Below are 25,456 nucleotides of genomic sequence, written 5' to 3'. Positions count from 1 at the left end.
TGGGCTATATTAGGTATTCTTGGCCGTTGGGCTGAAGTTCTCATGATGTACATTTCCCAAATTTGGTACAGTCTCATGCATCCAAATTTGTTGAGGTTCGGGACGTTTTTTAGGGCTGAGGCTGATTCCACGAATAGTCTTTCAAATTTATTACTGTGGCTTTCTTCCAACGTATTCTGTGGCGAGTATCCACAGCATGGCCTGCAAGCCCAGAGTGGCTGTACTGGTGAAACTGGATGTAGTCCTTGTGTTCTGATATTCGCTGTCCTGCCTGTTTGGCCAATATAGGACCGCTTACAGCTGCAAGGGACCTGATAAACACCAGGTAGGTCTTCTAGGAGAAGTGGTTGGTCTTTTGTGGAGCATGCCCAAGATGTAGGGAATAGTGATTGATTTAGAGTAATCTTTATTGTGTAGTGTGTGTGTGTGTGTGTTCGGGGGGGGTTACTGGTTTTAGAATTTTTGGGGGTTGTAGCCATTGACTGAAAACGTGTTAAGGATATGATTTAGTTCAGTGGTTAGGGCCTTGTCATTTGAACGGATTAGTTTAGCTGTTATGTAGTGTCTTAATAACACCAACTTGTTGTGTGTGTGTGTGGGGGGGGGATTGTTGGTGAATATTCCTGCTTGTATGGGTGGGTTTTCTATAAAATGAGAAAACTAAGGTTCCATCAGGCTGGCGGGTGATTAGTATGTCTAGGAAAGGGAGGCTGTTGTTATCCTCTTTTTCCTAGGTGAACTTGATTCTGGGGTGTTGGTTGTTTAAGTGTATCAAGAAGGAGAGGAGTGTATCTGAGTCATGTGGCCAAATAGTGAACACATCATCAGCATAGCGAAGCCATATAATAGGTTTTTGTGGGGCAGAGTTTAAGGCTTTCTCTTCAAAAGTCTCCATAAAGAAGTTGGCCAAGGGTGGGGAGAGTGGTGAACCCATGGCTGTCTCCTCTATCTGTTTGTAGAATTTTTCCTGCCAAACGAAATAGCCTTAGTTCATTGTGAAACTGAAATAGGGCTGAGATATCGGGAGGGAATTTGGCTTGGATGAGCTCTAAGGTTTCCTTGAGTGGGACATTTGTGAATAGGGAGGAGATGTCAAAACTGACCATTATGTCTGCATGCTGGAGTGTAAGGTTTTTCATACTGGCTTTGAAGTGGGCTGAGTTTTTTATGTGATGGTGTGTGAGCTCTTTGGTGGCTAATTTGTACGTGGGAGAGTCTATGCCATCCACTATGGGATGTAATAGCACATTTTGCTTATGAATTTTTAAAAGTCTATATATACATGGGGGGGGGGGTATAGAGTTAAATGGTTTTAATTTGTTGGTGACTTCTGCAGGCCAAGAAGTGACTTTCTTAAGGAGCCTATGGAGTTTCCTGATTTGTGAGTTGGTGGGATTATATTCAATAGGAAGGTAGGTAACCCAATCTAGTAATAAAGCATTGAGCTTACCTGTGTAGTCAGTATGGTTGAGAACCACAGTGGTGCTCCCCTTATCCGCTTTGGTGATTACTATTTCTTTGTTTTTCTTAATTTCCTGTATTCACATATTGGATATGTTGGTTTTTGGTGAGAACACAAGCTACATCCAGTCTAATATTGTTGGCAATGTGGTTTTGGAAGGTGGTAGATACTGCGTTCAATCTGGATCATTATATCTTTGGTCAGTATTTTTCTTGGAGCAATGGCGAAATTGTGGCCACTTGTAAGGACGTTGAGTGCCTCGGGTTTCAAATCCATGGAAGAAAGGTTGTTGACTACCGTGTTGAGTGGTAGTTTTGGATCGGATGTAGAGTTCTTTTTCAGGTTATTATATTTCTTGATGTGTTGATTCCTTATTTTCTCAAATTTTTATCTGCGGTAGTGCATGAGACGTCATATAGAATCATCCAAAGTTCATGATTCAGAGTGTTGGAAAGCTCCTCCTCTAGCGCTAGAATAGCTTTGTTTGCATCAGCTAGGAGAATAACCAAATTCCTAAAAAAATATGACTGAGCTCTTGTTACAAACCATATAGACAATTGGCATCCCTTATCTGCTCCACAAAAGACCAACCACTTCTCCTAGACCTACCTGGTGTTTACCAGGTCCCTTGCAGCTGTAAACTGTGCTATTTTGGCCAGACAAGCAGGTCAGCGAATATCAGAATTTCAGAACACAAGGACTACATCTGGTTTCACCAATACAGCCACTCTGGGCTTGCAGACCATACTCTGGATACTTGCCACAGATTATGTTGGAATAATGTCACAGTAATAAATTTGAAAGACTATTCATGGAATCAGCCTCAGCCCTAAAAAAAAAAAAAAAAACGTGCCCAACCTCAACAAATTTGGATGCATGAGACTGTCCCAAATTTGGGAAACGTACATCATGAGAACTTTAGCCCAACGTCCAAGAATACCTAATATAGCCCACCAGTGGGCACCATCAGGACTTTAGGGATAACAGTAGTCTCCTCGCTTCTACCTCATTTGCTGTTCTAGTGCCTGCGTGCGCATGTCTTAATCTTAAGTTCCCATGAAGATGACATTGCTGAAATATAGGAAGTATATATTAAAGTTTATTTTAATTTATATTCCAGTTTACATTGTGAATTCCTTGAGTAATTCAATAATCATGTTCAGCCAACGTGTAAACCTTTCTACAAGAATTACGATCATCCATGGAGATTCTATCGCACGCAAGGCCCGCCAATACGATAAACTGAAGCTGAAGTTATCAAGACAACTGAATCATTTGACCTTCCTAAAACGCTGCCGGGATAATCGGGTAATCTCAAATTGTGTGAAATTTAAGCACCGTTTCTCTTCACAGAAAGCTCTCCTAATTTATAACCGCACCAGCTTTGCCCTGCTACGAGAACAAATTACCATGACGTGCGTTCTCCTAGATGCAAACAAAGCTATTCTAGCGTTAGAGGATGAGCTTTCGAACACTCTGAACCATGAACTTTGGACGATTCTATGACATCTCGTGTGCTTCTGCAGATAAAGAATTTGAGAAAATAAGGAATAGACACATCAAGAAATATGATAACCTGAAAAAGAACTCTACTTCTGATCCAAAAGTACCACTCATCACGGGTCAACCTTTTTTCCATAGATTTGAAGCCTGAGGCACTCAACATCCTTACACGTCGCCACAATTTCGGCATTGCTCCAAGAAAAATATCGGCCAAAGATATAATGATCCAGATTGAACGTGGTATCTGCCACTTTCCAAACCACATCGCCAACATTATTAGACTGGATGTAGCTTGTGTTCTCACCAAAGCAAGGCCACCAAAAAAAACAACATATCCAATAGTGAATACAAAGCTCTACAGGAAATGAAGAAAAACAAAGAAATAGTAATCACCAAAGCGGATAAGGGAATGCCACTGTGGTTCTCAACCATACTGACTACACAAGTAAGCTTAATGCTTTATTACTAGATCGGGCTACCTACCTCCCTATTGAATATAATCCTATTAACTCACAAATCAGGAAACTCCATAGGCGCCTTAAGAAGGTCACTTCTTGGCCTGTGGAAGTCACCAACAAATTAAAACCATTTAACTCTATACCCCCCCCCCCCCCATGTATATATGGACTTTTAAAAATTCATAAATAAAATGTGCCATTATGTCCCATAGTGGATGGCATAGACTCCCCAATGTACAAATTTTACATTAGCTTTAACAAACTATTGAGCCTAGCATACAAATGCAAAGATAGGACTTACTCTGCTAATTAAATTGCAACCTCAAATTGCTTCACCCGCTCTCTCACACAGCAGCACACTGGTATAGGTTTTGCAGCCTCTTATGATTGAGGTTGATAATAATAATAAATGAGTTATTATTGTTACAATATCAATAATGCTTCTTAGTATTGAAATTAGCATTAATATTACATAATAATTAAAGCTGTATAGATTGTTGTCTTTGAGCATTGCTTACAATAAGAATTCCATAACACACCCCAAAAGTTTATTTCATTGGAATTATTGAGAAATAAATTGTGTGTGTGTGTGTGTGTGTGTGTGTTTAGTGGTGTAATGATGGGAGTTTTTTTCTCCCTCTACTTAAACTTCACTATTTTAATCCTCTGCTAATTCATTAATGTATGATATGCAGTGATATGTTATAATTGCATAATTAACTTTAATGGTTAATTTCTTATCTGTAAACTAATTATATTTTTACCACATATTATTGAATTTTATTTATTTTTTACCAGTGCATTTTCCATGAATATTCCAAACATTCCGATACAAATTTTAGCAGTCACAGAAACAGGGAGTGCAAATGCTTTTTTCTCAAGTAATTTGTCCCATCAGTTGATAACAGATGGAAATGCTATAGCTGATAAGTTACAAGCACACTTTATGACCTCCTCTTCTACTTGCCAACAGAAAAGTAAGTAGCACATATAGCATGTTAGTTGCAGCTTTTTTGGTAGAATTTTATTTGTGAAATGTTTTTAACACCAAAAATCTCAAATAAAATTTTAACTGATTTCAAATTACACACACACATGAATATATGAATCTTTATTTGCTTTAGAAAATCTGCCTTACATAAACTGTATTCTTTCTGTACCCAGTGACTGCATTATAAACAGCTCTTACACATTTTCTTGAACTAAAAATTTGCTTGCATGCATGCATGCAGCATAGGTCTGTGGGGAGGGAGTATTTTTCCTTATGAAGTGTCATTCTTATCTATAATGGCACTAGTTGTTGCGAAATATAGTGCATACATTAAATGTCTCTGTACTGTATTTAGTGAAACAATAAAAGTTATTTTTATTAAACTCTTTAATTACATAATGTGGTTCTCAGTACCAAAAATTTCTCACAGAAATTTGCATTTGCAAATAAAACTAGTTGGTTTTCTTTCTCCTGCAGTATGGAGTCTGTTGAGGATGGAATGTTTTTCACAGTATAGGAACATTTTTATTCCAGTCTTCAGTAAGAATAGAAGTAGTAAAACTTCATATATATTCTTGAGTAAACATGAATACTTTTATTTATTATAAGAAGTGGTTGATCTACAACAAAATATTAGCATCTTCAAGATATCTATTATTAATAAGACAGAATAGCCACTGACAAATTATGTAATGAACATAGGATTCATAAAAGTGGGTTGATAATTCCAATGATGATGATCAGAAATTATTTTTATGTCTATGTAAAAAGTGTATACTGATCATCAGTGAACATGCACAACAAATTTTACATGATTTGCTGCTCCATCAACCCACATGAATTTCTGGCATGCCTAAATGAATCACCTGATCAACATTATTAGTTAATTGGATTAGTCCTACCTGTAGTTCTTATCTCATAAAGTAGCTAACAAAATTCAATTTGAATGTGCAAAAATACTTTCCAATGCTAAATCTCTTGTTGGTACCAGACCAAGATAATTTCGCACCCCTGGCAGACTGTGTGTGATGCCCCTAAGTTTATTTTTTTAATACCTAAGTGCTTTCTAATTGTAAGAATAAGTATTTTTTTCAAATTATTAATAATTTCATAACTTCATTATTTCTACTTATCATTTTTATTCACTCAGATATACTACATAAAAAAGAAACAAATAAAAATGATTACGAACAAAAATTATTGATTTTACACTAATTTTAATTTAATCAATTATAATTTAGATATATTTTTTTCTTGATTTTAAATGTGCAAAAGCTTGTTATTCTTTCACTAATGTTTATTTTCTGGCAACAGCATTTTGATAGATAACAAGCTAAAAAATTTGATCTATCACTCTCCATTGTCGATCGTAAATATGTTTTAATAAGTTTTAATTTGTTAAACTACTTTCAGCTGTTGCCACCATTATAGGAATAGTTAGCAAAATTCTCAATGCGACCCATGTATTTGGAACTATATTCTGCAATGGCTTGCTTTTAAAAATTGTAAAGCTTCTAACGATGAATTGATGTTTTCTGGAAGTTAAATGTCATTTTGAATTCGAAATTTGTAAATCATTATTTTTGGAAGGAATGCAGGCTCTAAAGCCCTAGTGCTGGACTTAGTTTTGGCATCCCAAGCAGATGCTCAGTCAGCCTGTCCCGTAATACGGCAGTGTCGCCTCTCCTCTCCTAATCTTTCTTTTTCTGGATATAAGCTCGGAAGCTTTGAAGGAAAGGCTGTTCAAGATTTAAAAAAAAAATGTATAGGATAAAATTGTTGGACCAAATGTATCAGTAATGTATCTCTGTTACACAAACATCTGGTTTTAGTTTTCTTTGATATAGTAAAATCTTACAACATAGCCTGGAGATTGGGGAACGTCTTTTTTATTCAAAATCTTTTCTTTAGACAAATCCCAGCCTGATTGGGAAGTATATTAACCCTACTGTATTGCCAATTGCAGAGTATTCCATAAGATTCTGTCTTAAGTGTAACATGATTTGTTATCAAAATAAACTCAATCACTGAACAACTTCTTCCCACATGTTGGTGATGTTACCATTTTCTCTCATTCTTGTAATAAGGATTATTGAAAAGTCATGTTAAACAAGCAGTTTTGGAAGGAGTGCAGGCTCTAAGGCCCTAGTGCCAGACTTAGTTTTGGCATCCAAAGAGATCATGAATGTATACATATTCATGATCTCTTAATAAAGGGTTCAGGCTTTCAGTAGAAGAAAAGTACATGTATGGGTATGCTTCTGCTGAAAATGCAATCTTCATCCATCCTCCGAGTTAAAAATGAGACAAATTATTATCCAAGTAGCAATAGGAAGAGTTCTTGAGATTAGTTTTTGACAAAACAAAAAAAAAAAAAATCCTCTGCAGAATAAATAATAAATTACACGATAACCACAGTAATTAACTTTAAATGAAATAAAGTTACAAATATTTTGTACTGAAATTAACAGTACATCAGTGTAGACAACAAACACTTCAAAGGAATGGAATACAAAGTACATAACAGTCGGTGGATTACCAATTAAAAACTGTTGCCACGTGCTAGAAATTAATATTAATTAAATACTTCTTAAAAACTATTTCTTTGATGGTTACATAAGATAAGAATCTCCCAAACTTCTGGGAGAGAGAGAGAGAGACAGTCATTTCAATTCAGATTTGGCCGATGTAAAAGAGCTTCACAACTTTCTTTGAAAAGGCATTTGTATTTAAACTTGCATCTATGGAGAAGATGAGCTTTATCCCACTGGATATCGTGTTTAGTGTCAATATCAATACTATGTTGTGCCAGACCAGACTTTTGAGGTTACATTATTTGATATAATATTGATGTTCATTCATTCTTTTTTCCACAGAACGACCTGTTTGTCCATTCACATGGTATCTGGTAAACGCCTAATGATAGAGGTGCCAGTTTGTCTTTTGTAGATGGCAACAGGTGAACAATTTTGTTGATAGGAAAATATGTGGGAATGAGATGATACCTCAAAATTCTGCCAATCGATTCCGAGATGTCAGAAATATAAGGGATATTGGAACCTGTGGTGTGTTGAAGAATCCTGAGGTGTTGGAACATAGGAGTCTATTATCTGCTGGATTTGATTAGGGTTGTAACCATTAAACATTTTGATAGTGAAAAGTTCTTGTTGTAAGCTTGAGGGAGAGGAGCACACTTTATGTGCTCTATTAATTAAAGACTTGAAAACACCAATTTTTTGAGAGGATGAGCACACTCTCAAAAAAATATCAACACTGGTTGATAAATTACTGGAGGCTGTGCACATAAGAAAGATGTCCAAGAATGGCAAACTACCAGCCTTTTCTTTTCTATGGTGAATTGAATGTGTGGGTGAAGGTTATTGATCTGTTATAGGAAAGTGTCAAGTTTATTTTCAGAATGAGGCCAAACAGCAAAGACATCATCAACATAATGAAACCAATGAGAGGGCTGGGGATGAATGGATGAGAACAAGGTGTCTTCTAGATGGTTCAAAAAATAGTTTTCCAAAAGATGGAGACAGAGGGCACCCATGACAGTACCTTCAACTTGTTTATAGATCTTATTTTTCCAGCTAAAATATCCTGAATGTATAACAAATTCAAAAATCTTTGCAATATCGGGAGGGTAATCATCATATAGTAAATTAACAGTGTCGATAATGAAATATTGGTAAAGAGGGAAACAATATCAAAGCTGACTAATAAATCCGACTCTTGTATTTGAATGTCCTTGATTTGTTGAAGAAAACGCGTGGAATTTTTGATGAACGATCTGGGTTGCCCAGTATGGGCAGTTAATAAACGTGACAGAACTTTAGCAATTTTATAAGTGGGAGAGTCGATAGATTCGATACAATTCACAATGGGTCTTACTGAATAACCTTCTTTACGAATTTTTTGGGATGCCATATAAACGAGGAGTTCTTCCAAAATGAGTGTGCAACTTGTCCACGGTATTTTGATCCCGACTGACAACTTCATCAAGAAGCTTATTTAATTGTTGAATTTGTGATTTTGTAGGATTATGATTGATTTCTTGATAGGTGGAGGTATCTTGCAAAAGGCAGTCTACTTTTCTCTCATAGTCAGCCTTATGCATTACCACTACCGCGTTTCCTTTATCAGCTTTTGAAATAGATATATTGCTGTTTTTTCTTAATGAGGTTAGTGCATGGATTTCAGCACTCGATAAATTACATTTACAAAAGACAAACTGGGACCTTTATCATTAGCTGCTGTTTACTAGATACCGTGTGAATGTAATTTAACATGCTTTGGACCAGCAGGTCATTCATGGAAAAAAGAATGAATGAAAACATCAGTATTATATCAAATACATGAAACCTCAACAGTCTGGTCTGGCACAACATAGTATTGACACTAAAGACAATATCCAGTGGGATAAAGCTCGTCTTCTCTATAGATGCAAGTTTAAATACGAATGCCTTTTCAAAGAAAGTTGTGAAGCCCTTTTACGTTGGCTAAATCTGAATCGAAATAATTGTCTCTCTCTCTCTCTCCCAAACGTTTGGGTGATTCTTATCTTATGTAACCATCAAAGAAATAGTTTTTAAGAATTATTTAATAATATTTTATTAATATTAATTTCTAGCACGTGGCAACAGTTTTGAATAAGTAATCCACCGACTGTTATGTACTTTGTATTCCATTCCTTTGAATTGCTTGTTGTCTACACTGATGATGTACTGTTAATTACTGTGGTTATCGTGTAATTTATTATTTATAGTTATGCCACATGTACCTTTTAAAGATTAACCTCTGCAGAATGGCATGTGGATCAATATTCTTTCTTTCTTTCTGTCTATATTTGAACACGCAAGTGCTCAAATATAGACAAAAATAAAGACAGCTTGATATCACTTAGCTATGGCCAAAAAATAAAATCTTTGATTTAACCATCTTTAGTAATATTTTTTTCCTATGTTGGTGAGTTCAGTATAGACAGCATTACACTAAACATGATAGACTTCCCAATGGAAGGCTTGCACTCCATCATGCAGCCTCTCTCTCTGTATCAGAAGGCAACTGCTTACTCCATCAGCAGTTGTTTATTGCACATGGCAGAGGACTCTGATTTCTTACCTGTCTATATAGATCAGTGCTTCAGATTGAGTTCTATACTGGATGTAGTGCTGTTTTTTCTTAACCATATTGTCTTGAATCAGATTCTACTTGAATACATAAAAATACAATTAACTGTCTTCACATGTAAGCTGTTCTGTTGTGTATCCATATCCATTGTCCTATAATGTTTTACAATTATTGTGTCAAATAAAGACTCCGAATCAACTGTGCTGGATCAATCACCTCAAGAGAAATGAGATAGGAGATGCAAGTGCTAAGTCACCTTTGACTTTATTGATGTATTGTTTGTCATTTTTACAGACTACAGTCAGTGAGTAAAGGCAAGATTAAGTAATCAGTGGCATTGTCCTGTCAAGTGAAGCACTAACAGGTAAATTGCAAAAGATTAAGCCAGATCATTGGCCCAATGCTCAGACTTAATTTTATGAGAGAAAGCTATTCATGCTAGGTCTTGCATAAGTAACAGTTACCTTGCACTTTTTTTTACTGAGGGTAGATTACTCATCTTTGTGTGAACACTGTGACAATTGGCTCACCATATGTCATCTTTAAGTGGGAGTGTCAGCACTTTGCTTGAGATAGGAATGCAAATTTTACTCATCCAGCTGACCCATATATAATACACTAAGACAAATGTTGTTACACTCATATTGCATGTTTTTAATTGCATGATCATTTACACAAAAAAATTGTGTAAATGATCTGATTATATATATACTATTTTGTTCAGTGTTTTAAAGTTTGTATAAGATGTTATTTTTTGCTTTGTGTAGAGCTGTAACCTTTTGTAATGGCCATTATCTTAGCTGGCGATTGGAATGAATTTCTTTTATTCCATATAAATTTATTCACTTGACTCTCCACTGTACCACCTTTGCTTTGTCTATTTTGGCATTTGCATTTGTCATCTTCGCTTATCAATTACTAAAAATAGTGATAAGTGAAATATTTTACTTGTTCTCTAGTTTCTCTATGCGGGAACAGGATCCAGCTGATATTTTATGTTCTTGCCTATTTACATACTTTACTTTCAAGCTTTGGCTTATGAGTCAGAGAACTGGGAGGAGACTTTCACATCACCTTTCAGGAATGATGAGAGCTGACTGGGGCTTCTGACATAATCTCCAGTCCTCACCTTCATGTGGTACAACCCATTAGTAGATATCTACTGGGCACTGAATCACCGAGGATGGGTTGGCAATTTGGGACTTAGACAAACAAATTATACTCTCTATTGCCTTGAACCACAAATGCAAATGAAGGTACTTCATGTCGACTGATGCTTCACCCAGTTAAACAAGGTTCCTACTGTTTTTCTCAGTGAACCAGGGCAAACATTGAAATGTCAGCTACTGGAACATACTCCAGCACAAAATCTAGAAGAAGAAACCCAGCATCAGAAGAACAGAAGATAGGAACCATCAATATAAGAAGTATTTATGGAAAGGAAATCAAATTTTCAGAAGAATTGGAAAAGTACAACATGGACATAATTGGCATTACTGAGACAAAGAAGACAAAAACAGATTAGATCTTGCTAAATAATAAGCATAGGATGTTATTTTCAGGCAATAATGATCAAGGAAAGGAAGGAGCGATAGCATTCATTGCCAAACATGAAGATAAACTTCTTAATTTGAAGGTAGTTTACAGTAAAGTTATGTGGACAAACTTCAAAATGGGAACATGGAAAATGAAACTTGTACCTATGGTCCCACAAAAGGTTCTTCTAAGGAAGTAATGGAGGAATTTTTTGAGTCATTTGAACAGGAAGCTGACATAAAGAAAATAGTAAAAATGGTCCTTGTTGGAGATCTGAACAGCAGAGTGGGAAATTAATCCCACCAGGCATATAGAAACATTTCGGGAAAATTTGGAGAAAGGGCAAAGCTAATGATAACAGTAAGTATTTACTGGACTTCTGCTCAGGACACGGACTAGTCATTAACACTAGTTCGTGTTAACCATCTTTCAACATAAAGATATGCACAAATACACATGGAGAAAAGACACAATAAATAAGAAAAGCCTCATTGATTACATCATTGTTGCTAGTTACAGCATCATGCTCTTTCAGGATACAAAAGTACAGAGAATGTGAAAATGGAAGTGGCCATTACAAAAAAATGGATATCACATTGAAAAAAAAAAAACAGTTCTAAGAAAGTTTTAAAAAGAATTACAGTTGAGCAGCTTTTATAGTATTGTAGAATTGACTATACAAACATTGAAGAAAAACTAAAACAAAGTGTACCTCCACTTCATCTATCTCAATACTCATGTCAATCTGTCACCTCAGTAACTGCAAAGTCCTTCTCTACGCCTTCTTTCCATAATCATTCTTTCTGTTACTTCTTGCTCCATAGCAAAAAAAAAAAAACTTTTGGATTTACTTTGACCTGCTTAGCTAACTTTCTCTCAATCTGATTTACCTTTCCTTAGTATGCCAGTGACCCTTCTTGTTTGTGCTTTATACTGGTCATGTGCATGCCAATCACCTTGTTGTTTACATTTCTTCCACAATGCTTCCTTTATTTGCATCTCCTGCTTTATATTGCTAGTCATCTACTTAATCCCTACTCAGTTTATCTTCCTAAAGGACATTGATGGTAGTTTCTTATGCTATGACACTCTCCAAGTTGCCTCCTAAGTTTGTCATAATTGCCATTTTTGTAGTTCTGCATAAACACTATCTTGACTGAGATTTCCACATGTTGAGCAACCTTCCACTATAAATTCCATTTTCATTTTGCAGTGTGCCCTTTCCTCCTTCCAATCTATATCACCATAGTTGAAGTCTCCCATGATAATTATTCAACCTTTACTCATTGTGTGCCAATCTGCTGATGCATTTCATCTACATCTTCTTCTGGAACTCCATGTCTAGTCAACTACTTAATCCCTACTCAGGGATTAAGTAGATTTATCTTCCTAACCCTGGGTATGCACTATGTACTCTGATACTGCTTCGCTCAAACAATCCTTGACCACTTTTCATGCACTAAGGACATTGATGGTAGTTTTTTATGCTATGACACTGTTCCAAGTTTCCTCCTAAGTTTGTTATAATTGCCATTTTTGTAGTTCTGCATAAACACACCATCTTGACTGAGATTTCCACATGTTTAGCAGCCTTCCACTATAAATTCCATTTTCATTTTGCAATCTACAATCTTCCTTAACTTCTATTTTTGTTGGTTTGAAGCACTTCAGCTATCATTAACCCTGCAGAGGCTGATCTGACAGATACAAACAAATTGTTTAATATAAATATTCTTACACATATCCAGTGTATAGCTTGGAGGTCATGAGTAGCTGTCTATGCATATATTACGAGTGATATTCCACACTGTTTATGCAGTCAGTTTTGGTTTAACACGTGTTATATAAAGGTGTGTGTGTGTTATTTCATAGCAAATTGTATCTGAGAGATACTGCGACCTCTGATGTCAGTAGAGTATTGGTTTAGTTTTTTTGTTTTTTTCCATTGAAAATGGCTGTAAAAATATATTGATTGGATAAGCCATCAGATGTTGAAGAGAGTCAGCGATTTTGTTACTCGAGTCTGATGATGAGAATGATAGGAGTCAAATGCGAAAGTGGTATTTGATAGTAAATTGTATCTGAGAAATACCGTGAACTCTAATGTCAGTATAGCATCGATTTAGATGTTGTTGTTTTTTAGTTTCTTTGTTCAATAATTTTTAGATTGTAACCGAAAATAAATAAACAATCATGTATTATATTCGCAATTTTTTTTAAAGTTTTATCGCATTTTAGCACATTATAGTAATGAATGTATCTCTCAGATATATGCGACCTACGCTGCAATTTTTTCAACTGCGACCTCCGCAGGGTTAATAAAATACCTCCTGCCCTTTTTCTTTTATTTTCTCTGAAAATACAATATCCATTACATTCTATCCTTGTAACTACATCATTATCTAACAACTAGGTCTCATTATTGTCAGTAATTTTTGTTCTGCTAAAATCTCTCCTCCTTTATTTTTTCTGATACTTCAGGCATCATTCGTGCACACACATTTCAACATGTACTCACACTTATCCCTGGGGAGGCTATTTCCACACAGTGATGCCTGCACTCACACTCCTTTGTCGGGGGATCTAGGCGTGTGCTTGATTTCTTCCCTTCCCCAATATTCAACCTCTTACTGAACAACACTTTCTCCAAGCAGATAACTCCAAAACCGTTTAAGTGCAGTCCATCAGGCATATACAGGTCCATATGTCCATCAAATTCACTCCACACAGCAATCATGGCCCTTCTCAATTCTGTGTTATCATAGCGAGGCAACAGACTCACTATCTTAACTTTCTTACTCTTCATTTTTGCTTCTTCTAACAACTCTTTCATGTCTTCTAACACTCCTTTATATTTTTTCTCACTGCATATCTCTCACCTTCAAATCATTTGTGCCTTGCAACTAACTCATTCTCTTCTTTCTTCTGCAAACTGAAAGCTTCACTAACATCTTTTATCTTCACACCTGGAAAAAATGCTTTCATCAATGTCCTATTAAGTTTACCTCTCACCATGAAATCCCCATACAATACTATCTCTTTATTCCCGGTTTCTCGCACTTTTATACATTTCCCATTCAGTTTTTCTTTCATTCTGCGTCCCTGTGTACCACATGCTGTCATTTTTCTAGTTGATCTCACGCTTTGTCCTGTGAGGGTGTCCACATAAGCATGCAGTTCTTTCCATGTTGGCATCTCATCATCACCCACATTATTACTTTCATCTGCTTCCTTCAAAACTCTCATTTGTATTGCGTTATCATTCACTGTTTTGACTACCCTGCTTTATATCCATAATATCAGTCACCTGATTCTTTCGCTCCTGACATAACTAGCATTTCTTATACTCACTTATGAAACATTTCTGACAAATATTCTCTCTATTCTTGCTCTCATACCACAAACCATTCACTCTTAGCAACGAATACAGTAAACACATGCTGCATTGCATTAAATCCCACATGTTAATATCAGTCAGACTGATGTCTTGGTTTGCCATTTTTTTTGTACACATCAGCGCCATAATGAAGAACGTATTTGAAAGAATTTTGAGTAATAATAGTTGACTAAACAACACCACTTAACAGCACTGTCAAAAATAAACAAAATACCACCAATTATATATAACTATCAGTAATATCTGCTAAAAATAATAACTTATCTGATCGACACATGTATGTCAGCCACTATTAAGGATGATGCTAGTGCCCCTGTTGATATTGAGTTCCTTGTTCCTGCAAGTTGGCCTGCTATGGACATACAGGAAGATTACCGACCAAGCGATTGGTAGAAGATAAAAAAATACATCTGCAGTCAAGACTATTGTTGATCTGGCCTTGCAGGCCATGTTTTGTATACAGCTCACAGAATCAATTGGAAAGAGACCATCATGCTCCATCACAGTAAATTTAGAAGAGAAAGATTTTAGAATCTGCTGCTGCTCTTAAAAATCTGTGTAATTTGAATAAATATGGTTGCATAAAACTTCCCAAAATATGGGAAACGCTAACACTTCAAGATCCCAACTTACATTCTATACCTCTGACAGATGTCATAGACGTCCCACCTAGTTAGGACCCTAATCTTTTGTCAATGTGTTTCAGTTAGTTTTCTGCTGCCTTTGTGTGTTACAAGTTTTTATTTTATATTCCCTGACGATGTCTCTGTAAATGGGATGAGATAATGGAAGCCTTAAATACTATTTGTATTCATTTCCTAGTGCTATTTTACTCTTAAACTTTTATCATGAGTAGCAGCAATTTGTTCTTGTAGGAGAGCTGATTTTTCCATTTGGTAAATACGATGTGCCATAACCGAATGTAACTCTTCCTTAAATTTTAGGAAAGCAGAAGTACTGTTGCTATTACTACTACATTTGAGGAAGGCTATTCGTTCAGCTGTTCTGGCCAATTTTTGTTTTAACTTGCTGAGCTGTCATGCTTTGTATACAATATCATCTCTGTTTATGATCATCAATCTAATAGACAAGCATATTTTTCCACTATTCTGATTCCCTATGTCCAAAGTACATCTAAAAGATAGCTAAAATAAAATATAACCATTACACTATATCCAAACCACGTGTTAAATTAGCAACTCTGATCCTCTCTCTTAAGGATAAACTCCATCCTTTGGCATATCCTTGTGTGTGTGTGGGGGGGGGTAGAAGTTCCATGTGACTATGACTTGGTCTGCTATGGACAGATAGGAAGATCTATTAACTTCTGCCTTGGAGAACATAAAAAATACATTCACTACTGTTATTATGGCAAGTCTGGGTTGCAGACCACGTTTTGGACACTCACTTCACACAGCATTTGATGGAAGAAAACGAATGTGCTTTAAAGAAGTTATTATAGGTCAGAAAGATTATTTTTAGAGTCAACCATGACTGTGAAGCATTTTCCTAACCTGACAAGTATGGTTGCATTCATTTACGAAAAATTTGGGAGGCTGTTTGAAATCCAATGAAATATAAGCCATTTAATAAACATCTTTTTTTATAATTTAGTTGGTTTGGTGTTGTGATACCATTAAAATAAGTTATGAATAATAACTTATTTTAATGTTCAACACCTAAGCTTGTCTGTTAGATAGACGACAGAATTAGCAAAGTTGGTATGGTAGGAAGTCAGCTGAATAAATTTATATGGAATAATAAAGAAATTAGTTAAAACACTAAACTAGCTGTATACAAGATTGCGTTCAAACTAATTTTAACTTCTGGATCCTGGAACTGGGTTAGAAATAAAACATTTGATCAAACACTGAAGACCACAGATATAAGAGTTCTGAGAAAGATTAGGAGACTGAACAGGTAACTAATGATAGTATCACATTAAAATTGACAATATTAGGAAAGAACTTGTTTTTTAGCATTTAGCAATGTGATAGTAGAGCTAATGTCATGTGGTATGGTCACTTAAACAGTTTTTTGCCAGGTTGGCAGGAAAAAGTCCCAGAGGAAGATCATGATGTAGATGGATTGATACAGTGAGCAGTGCCTTAAATGACAGAAATATAAGATCTGATAATGTTGGAGTCTTGATAGATAACAGATTAATTTGGAGGGAAATTGTTGATTGGAAATTCGTAACAATGTCTTTCAGTTAGTGCTGTCAAATGCTTTGGAAAAATCTGTAACGTTTATGTATATAACAAGCTAAATTCTATAATTTGTTCAGTGATGTTCCTTAAGGTAAACATGTAATATACAGTATTTCCACCTGTTGATTGGATTTTAATGGTATAGATTCGAACACAGATTGATAAGAAAATAACTATTTATTGACTTAATTGCTAATATTTCGTTAGTATTCTATCCCACATCCTCAGAGCACACAAATGTTTGTTACAGTAGCAAGACACCCAGATTCTGGTATAACAATGGGACTAGTATGAGCAATTGTAGCGTGCAACACAAAGACTAAAGTCCTAATTAGGCACCATCTAAGTTGGGAGGAAGGAAAAAAAAAAAAAACGAGTGAAAGAAAGCAGGTATTAATTTGGTCTTAGGATGACTGTCTCCCAAATCTTTAGAGATTTACACACCCATACTTGTTGAGGTTTGGAGTATGTTTCAAGGCGTCTGTTGATTCCAGGAACAACCTCTCTGACTTGTAAAAGCTTCTTTTCAGCACTTTTTTTTTTCAATCGATCCTGTATGCGGGGTATCCAAAGCATAGTCTGCTAGACCTGACTTGCCATAGAGAAAGTTCTGGGTATATTTTTTGTGTTCACTGAGGTGGATGTCCACAATTCTTCCTGTCTGTCCATAGTATGCTCAATGACATGAACAGGGCACTTCATAGACTCCTGGATGTGATAAAGGAGAGAATCTGTCCTTAGGTGAACCGATGAGAATTGCCAATTTCACATAAGGTTTAAATACGGTGTGTAGTTGGTGTTTGTTAAGCACTCTAGATATCTTTTCAGATGTGCCTTAAATGTATGAGATGGTGATGTTTTGTTTTAGTGGTAGACAGTGGGGGAAGATTTCTGGGGAGCATTTAGTATTTTATCTATCTTATGGGGATTATAGCCATTGGTCAGGAAGGTGTGATGAAAGTTCAGCAGTGAGAGCAATGTCATTGGATCAAATTTCTCTAGCTCTTTGGGTTGGTGTTTTTAGGATATCATATTGTTGAGATGGATGATGGTGTGATTGTCTAAATATCTCCCTGTATGTGTGGGTTTTCTATAAACCGAGAAAGATAAGGAACCTTCTGGAAGATGTGTGATTAGTGTGTCCAGGAAGGGCAGACAGTCATTGGCTTCTAGTTCCATTTTAAAGTGGATTTTTGGGTGCTGGTTATAAAAAAATATATTCAATGTGTCTGGGCCATGTGTCCAAAGAGCAAACACATCATCAGCGTAGCGTAGCCAGAGACTAGGTTTGAGAGTGCCTGTATTGATAGCTAGCTTTTCCAGGTATGTAGAAGTTGGCTAGGGGTGGGGAGGGGGAGAAAGGGAGAATCCCATAGCTGTCCCATCTAACTGTTTGTATATTTTCCCTTTCCATGTAAAATAACCTGCCTGTACTGTGAATTTAAATGGTTGAAATATATCAATGGGAAATTGTAAATTTAGTAATTAATGGTTTCAGTTAATGGTACATTCGTGAATAGTAAGTTGATATCAAAACTCACCATTAAGTCTGAACTTTTTAAGGTATGGTTTTCTAAAATACTTTTTAACTGGATAGAATTTTTACATAAAAATTCTTTGTAAAATTTTTATTTTCACATTTGACTTTCTCAGTTTTTGAAGAATCAGATCTCTTGTGAATGAATTTATATTCTATTATTTTACATATTTGTCATATAATTCTAATGGAGTATCGTAAATTATTTTTCAAATACTTTACCAGTCTGCAGCATAATTTGTAGAAATAATCATTTAAGAGTTGAAAATAAATTTTAAACATGTCTTTTCAGCTGCCTTTTATACACCATTTTTTAAAGAAGTTTGGGAGAGGAAACCACAAATCGAGAAAGCATTTAATATGGAAGATTCTGATTATTCCATTGGAAGTCGCACACCTGTGCCTCCACCTGTTCCATCAAGACAAGAGTCCTATCATATAAGGAGTGGATCTCTTGAAGATGGGTAAGTTTTTTCCTGGGAAATTACGTTTCATTTATTGTCTGGTCCACTTGATTAAATCTTAAGGGCAGTGCACAAAAGTATGTGTGTGGCAGGCATCAAATGTTCAACAGTTCTTGTTATCTTGTTTATATTTTACCTGAACCTCATCACTGAGCATAAAGTGTCCATATACGTCAACTACCAGTTGACGTATATTGTTGGTTGGATACTGTCGTTTTTAATGCTTTATTTTGATATTATCAAAAGCTGATTTTATAGGTATATATTTCACTAACATTTAAATGAAATAATAATAATAAAATGGAATAAAAATTTCCCATCAAGGGATTAAACTTTCTCCTACTGTAAACTTAAAGACTCTCCTTTTTGCTAATAATCAAATAATAATTACAAATTCTGAAGGTAAATTACAGAAAGATGTTATAAATTTAAATGAAATAGCCAAAGATCATGGAATGGTACAACAGAAAAATTAAAAACGATGGCCTTTAAAGGACAAAATCCAATAAGAACTAAAATAACAATAGATAACAAGATTTTAGAACCATAAGGTTGCTTATGCTTGCATCCGCCGAAACGTTTAGTTTCTATATATTCGCCACGAAACTCCTGTAGTTTCTATATTCTGCTATGAAATAATGTTGGATTCAATATTTATCATACATCTCCTCTAGGAGATGTGCTTTACATTATGGAAAATACATAGGAAAGTGTCCTAGAGCTCACTCCACCTTTACTACGAGCAACCCATAAGGTTGCTTGTGCTTGCATCTGCCGAAACGTTTAGTTTCTACAATATATGTTCGGCATGAAACTCTTGTAGTTTCTATATTCGGCTATGGAATAATGTTCGATTCAATATCCATTTAATTTGTACCATCATGTATTATATTTGCAGTGCTTTTTCTTTATGTTTTATTACTTGTTTGCCTAGGTTTGGAGAGTCATTTTGTTTGTTATCGTAGAATTTATGCCGTTAAGAAAAAACTATAAACTGTTCAAACGACGCTTGTTAACTTATTTTGATAAAAAAAAAATTGCAGTAAATAATGTAGGTACAAGTATTTATTAAACATTTACTTTGCATTCATTTTTTATCTTTCCTAAAAGAGTACCATATAAAATGAATTATTTATACAGTAATCGATCATGGACGAATTGTAATTTTTACCATTGATTATTAGATTTGATCAACTCTTTTTTGATATACGCGATAACATCGAGGGATTAATTAACTGCATTAATCGAGGGATACCTGTAATACATCAACCCTTCTAGTCATATTGTATGGAAGTGAAATTTGAACAGTAAAACAAAAAGACCAAGATAATAACAGCTGAAATTAATTTTATGAGAAAAAAACTGCAAAGTATACTCTATTTGATCACAAAAGAAATGAAGAAATTATGAAGGAACTAAACCAGGAATCAGTAATAGAAAAAATAAAGAAATATAAGCATAAATGGATGTACCATGTTGAAAGAATGAAAACAGAAACACTACCAAAACAAGTATTAAATTACAAACCATTAGGAAAAAGAAAACTAGGACGTCTTCTAAAGAGATTCAACAATGACTTCTGAGGCTGGAGCAGGCCATTGTAGACCTAAATCCATGAAAAGTATGATGATGATATTTCACTAACTTGGTTGCAAATATCTTAAGTATATACTTTCCCAAAGGATAGTTACCTTTTGGAAAAGCATAATGGCAAAGAAAAAAAAAATATACTTGTTTCTTTTGTTTTATAAGTTTATATTCAGTTTAGATTTCTTAGTTTATTACACTTAGTTTTTGTATCAAAGTTCCAGAGTATTCCTTTGTGATGGACATACAGGAATTTTTAATCAACTCTTTTAAGAGCCTCAAAAATTATTGGTCTGATAGATGTATGCTAAGTTACCATGTAGGCTCTTTGAGGATGTTCCACACTTAACCACGATTCCACTCCAGGATTTTGACTGATCAAGTTAATTTAGCTACATGTAAATTAACTTGATTAGTCAAAATCCTGGAGTGGAATCATGGTTAAGATTAATTGTGTGGAAAGGCTTATGTGTTTGTTACACATGTTGAGTGGATTTTAACGGTATAGATGCGAAACAGATTGATAAGAAAATAACTATTTATTAACTTAAACGCTAATATTTTGCTGGTATTATATCCAGCATCTTCAGAGCATACAAACAAAGTTTGTTACAGTAGCGAGACAACTGCAATCCAGTGTAACAGTGGGACTAGTATGAGTAATTGTAGCGTGCAACACAAAGATTAAAGTCCTAATTAGGTGCCATCTAAGTTTAAAAAAAATATATATTAATTTGGTCTTAGGATGACTGTCTCCCAAATCTTTGGTAGATTTATACAGCCATACTTGAGCTTTGGAGTTTCAGGGCTTCAGTTGATTCCAGTAACAACCTCTCTGACTTGTAAAAGCTTCTGTGCAGTACTTTTTTTTTTTTTTTTTTTTTTCAAATTGATCTTGTGTGCAGGGGTATCCAGAGCATGGTCTGCCAGACCCGACTTGCCATAGCGAAAGTGCCAGATATATTTTTTGTGTTCACCGAGGCAGATGTCCACAGTTCTTCTTGTCTGTCCATAGTATGCTCGATGACATGAACAGGGCACTTCGTAGACTCCTGTATGCGATAAAGGAGAGAATCTGTCCTTAGCTGAACGGATGAGAGTTGCCAATTTCACATAAGATTTAAATACAGTGTAGTTGGTGTTTGTTAAGCACCTTAGATATCTTTTCAGATGTGCCTTTAATGTATGGGATGATGACAGTTTTGTTGTAATCTTCTATGGTAGATAGTGGGAGGGATTTTTGGGGAGCATTTAGTATTTTACCTATCTTATGGGGATTATAGCCATTGGGTCAGGAAGTGTGATGAAAATTCAGCAGTGAGAGCAATCTCATGGGATCAAATTGCTCTAACTCTATGGGCTAGTGTTTTTAAGATACCATATTGTTGAGAAGGGTGATGGTGTGATTGTATGTGTAAATATCTCCCTGTAACAGGGAGATATAATCCCTATAAAATAGATAAAATACTAAATGCTCCCCCAAAAATCCCCCTCACTATCTACCACAGAAGACTACAACAAAACTATCACCATCCCATACATTAAAGGCATACCTGAAAATATATCTAGGCTGCTTATCAAACACCAACTACGCACCGTATTTAAACCTTATGTGAAATTGGCAACTGTCATCCGTTCGCTTAAGGACAGATTCTCTCCTTTATCGCATGCAGGAGTCTATGAAGTACCCTATTCATTTCATCAAGCCCACTATGGACAGATAGGAAGAACTGTGACCATCCACCTCGGTGAACACAAAAAATATATCCGGCACTTTCACTATGGCAAGTCAGGTCTGGCAGACCATGCTCTGGATACCCCTGCACATAGGATCAATTGGAAAAAAAAACAAAAGTACTGCACAGAAACCCTGAAACATACTGCAAACCTCAGCAAGTATGGCTGTATAAATCTACCAAAGATTTGGGAGACAGTCATCTTAAGACCAAATGAATGTCTTTTTTTTTTTTTTTAAACTTAGATGGCGCCTAATTAGGATTTTAGTCTTTGTGTTGCACGTTACAATTACTCATACTAGTCCCACTGTTACATAACAGTGTTTATTGCGAATAAACATTGAGGCAAGAACCTTTCAGGGGGTGTGCCGTAAATTCAAATATACAAATAATATTCAAGGAAAATGAAAGACCACAAGAATTCAACTTGAAGACTGAATGACAAACTCTGAAGAAAGCACCGATGCAGCCAGGTAGGCATGTGAAGTTGTTCACAGATAGGATAGAGAATTAGAACTGTGATGGATGTCAAGAAGTTCAAGAGACAGTTGTAGAAAAGAAGAAAACATACCAAAAAATCTGAGCAAGTAAGAATGTATTCAAAGAGCACAGAGCAAAAAATGTAAGGCAGTGAAGCAACATGTAAAAGTAGTTAAAAAAAAAAAATATCATGATAAAACTTTGGTAAGAATAGAGGATAAACAGGAAGGTGGCAAAATTATTCTGTAGACTACTGGAAATGAAGAAAAGAGTACTATAAAAGGAATTTGAGATTATAAAGGTAACATGAAAACTGAAGATAATGGTATTCTAGCTGAAATTGCTTTGAAAGAATTCTGAATGGTGGTAATATTTAAGAGGAAAATATTTATGAGAAATGCAATAAAGAGTATATTATCCATACTTGAGGTACAAGCAATCAATAAAATCAATGAAATGTGGAAAGTTTGCTGGAGCAGATGATTCCTTGGCAAAAAGGCTAAAATATGAAGGTATACAGTGGCTGCAGTGCATAAAGGCTTGCTCAGAAGTTCAAATTCTGAATGACTGCAGTAGAGCTCTCATAGAACCAATGTATAAAAATGGAAAATAAAACAGTGTGAGAATTACAGAAGAATTTCCATACTTAAATATCCATGATGAAATTTATGCAAGCATACTTGATTAAGAAAAACTTTAAGGTTAGGAGGTTAAGAAAAACTGTGGAAGAGAAATAGAAAGAAGGAAACAGGTTTGGGCAAAATTAGGGGTTGTCAGGATCAGATTTTTACTTGTTCAGAAATCACGGGAGCATCTAAAGGATCTAAAGCTTTGGTAAATCATCAAAAGGTAAACGCTAAGGTGCCAAGATAAATCAATTCAAAACACTACAACTATATGTTCTAAATGAAACATTATATAAAGCAATACATAGTCTAAATTTACAGTCTAAATACATAGTCTAAAAACCCCTGTTGGGGTGGAGATTATTACAACAATCTGCTTCCATTAATAAGAATACAGAACAGAATAATTATAGCCATAACCACTACTGACTTCGCATATTCACCAACGATCTGTTTGTCATGTATAATATTCTACCACTACAGAAACTATATCTCTGTGGTTGTCTACTATACGTAAAAGGGAACGCTAAAAGTTTCTTGGTATATAATGTAGACTGTGGATTACGATGCGGCTGGAACATGCTGGTAGTACCCAAGGCAAACAAAGAAATTTTTCATAAATCCTTCAAATACCTAGCGACAAGTAGCTGCAACAAACCCCCAAATGAAATCAAATCTATAACCTCATCTTATGCATTTAGAAAAAGATTGAGAGACTACCTCATGGGACTAAACAATGTTGACAATTACTTTAAACGTATAGTATAAGGGATCATTATAACTCGCATATCATATCCAATTAAGGTACCAATATACTAACTAGTTCATTCACTTAGGAGACTGATATATTGCCATGCACATCAAATCAAACCATGCAAGGTGAGCCCTCATAGATACGGTCACTGGACTCGCAGTGACTGTTTTGAACTAATTTAATTCTCTAGTAACTAATATGGCTACTGCCCTTGGTTGCACATAAATACACAAACTAACTTACATTAACACTAAAACCAGTAACTTTTTATAAACTATGAAAACAAAAACTATCCAAAATGTATTTTACTCTATTTGTGTGTGTGTGTGTGTGTGTGTGTGTGTGTGTGTGTGTGTGTGTGTGTGTGAAGAAACATTTATTAACTGTAATAAATTAATAGCCAAAAATAAGTGTAATTAACAACAAAAAATGATAGTAATACTTGAAATGTATTGTATAATATTGTACATTGATTGTGCAACTTGATGAATTGTATTGTATAATATTGTACATTGATTGTGCAACTTGAATTGTATAATACTGTACATTGAATTGTACAACTTAAATTGTATAATATAAATATCTTGTATGCATGATGGGAATGATAATAAAACTGTTAAAAAAAAATTGGAGGGAGCCCATTGATAACTGCTGGAAGTTTTTTTTTTTTAATTATTTATTTTTTTATAATTCCTGGTAGAATGCTTACGCCAAAGCCAGGTCCGAGAGGCCTGATTTGGTGAGGAGCTGAAGGCAGTTGCTTGAGTCCTCTGCTATTAACTGGGGAATTTGCCACCCCCACTGTGCACCAACGTACGCGAGCTTGTTCGTAGGGAATTTTGGCTATCTGACCTCGTGGATTGTGGATCTCGCTAAGAGTGATTCCTTGATAGGTTTAGGTGAGCTCATAGTTCTAAATTTAAGGTACTTTTAAGATACTTTTAAAGTAGATTTAAGGTACCTTTAAGTTAGGTTTTAGTTAGCATGTTGGCTAGTAAAAGGATGAATAAATTGGGAAAAGAAGAAATAAGTTGAGAGAAATCTGGCAAAAGTGTAAATAATATAATGTAGGTATTGATTTTGCATTGGCGAGTATGGCTAATAGTCATACTGTGGTAACTGCATGAACTGTATGACCATGTACCACGTTCCATTGAGGACTGAATGCCTTTAGGTCTTTAATGTGAGACAGGGGCACACTGCCAATGGAGTCAGACCTGATATTATAGTAGACCAAGAGAATCTAACTTGAAAATAAAGATAACTTAGTGAGTCTTACCTGATGATAAAGATTACAGGTTAGTTTTATCCTACTGATGACTAGTCGTTGCGCTAGTAATCCTGCTCAGTACGAGAGGAATCGCAGGTTCGGACACTTGGTACATACTTGGTCGAGTGAGCAGTGGTGTGAAGCTACCATCCGTGGGATTATGACTGAATTCCACTAAGTCGGAATCCCGTGTAGCCAATGCAACGATACCGTTCGGGCCTTGCGCATTAAAAGGCAGCACTAACTGGACTTGCTATCATGTTAATGTCAGCTCTTTGCTTTATGCAGATGATGTTATAGTCTGCAAGATTC

At 35.4% G+C, this 25,456-nt stretch overlaps 1 protein-coding gene across 11 annotated transcripts in view; it reads left to right on the top strand.

Annotated features, from left to right (window-relative positions):
• The window catches only part of RhoGAPp190 (Rho GTPase-activating protein 190), a 723,033-nt gene that overhangs the window by 341,065 nt on the left and 356,512 nt on the right, over positions 1-25,456 (top strand). For all 11 annotated transcript variants that reach the window (XM_090410500.1, XM_090410505.1, XM_090410503.1 and 8 more), the window contains 2 exons: positions 4,222-4,400; positions 18,520-18,691. In XM_090410500.1, coding sequence (XP_090266626.1) covers positions 4,222-4,400; positions 18,520-18,691 — 351 coding nt within the window. The remainder of the gene's footprint in view (positions 1-4,221; positions 4,401-18,519; positions 18,692-25,456) is intronic.

Source organism: Typopeltis vanoorti, chromosome 20 (assembly GCF_054136105.1).
Source record: "Typopeltis vanoorti isolate ZY-2024b chromosome 20, IOZ_Tvanoo_1.0, whole genome shotgun sequence".
NCBI classification, from domain to species: domain Eukaryota; kingdom Metazoa; phylum Arthropoda; class Arachnida; order Uropygi; family Thelyphonidae; genus Typopeltis; species Typopeltis vanoorti.
Note: the sequence above shows the minus strand (reverse complement) of the source record. Positions and strands in the feature narration are given on the sequence as shown.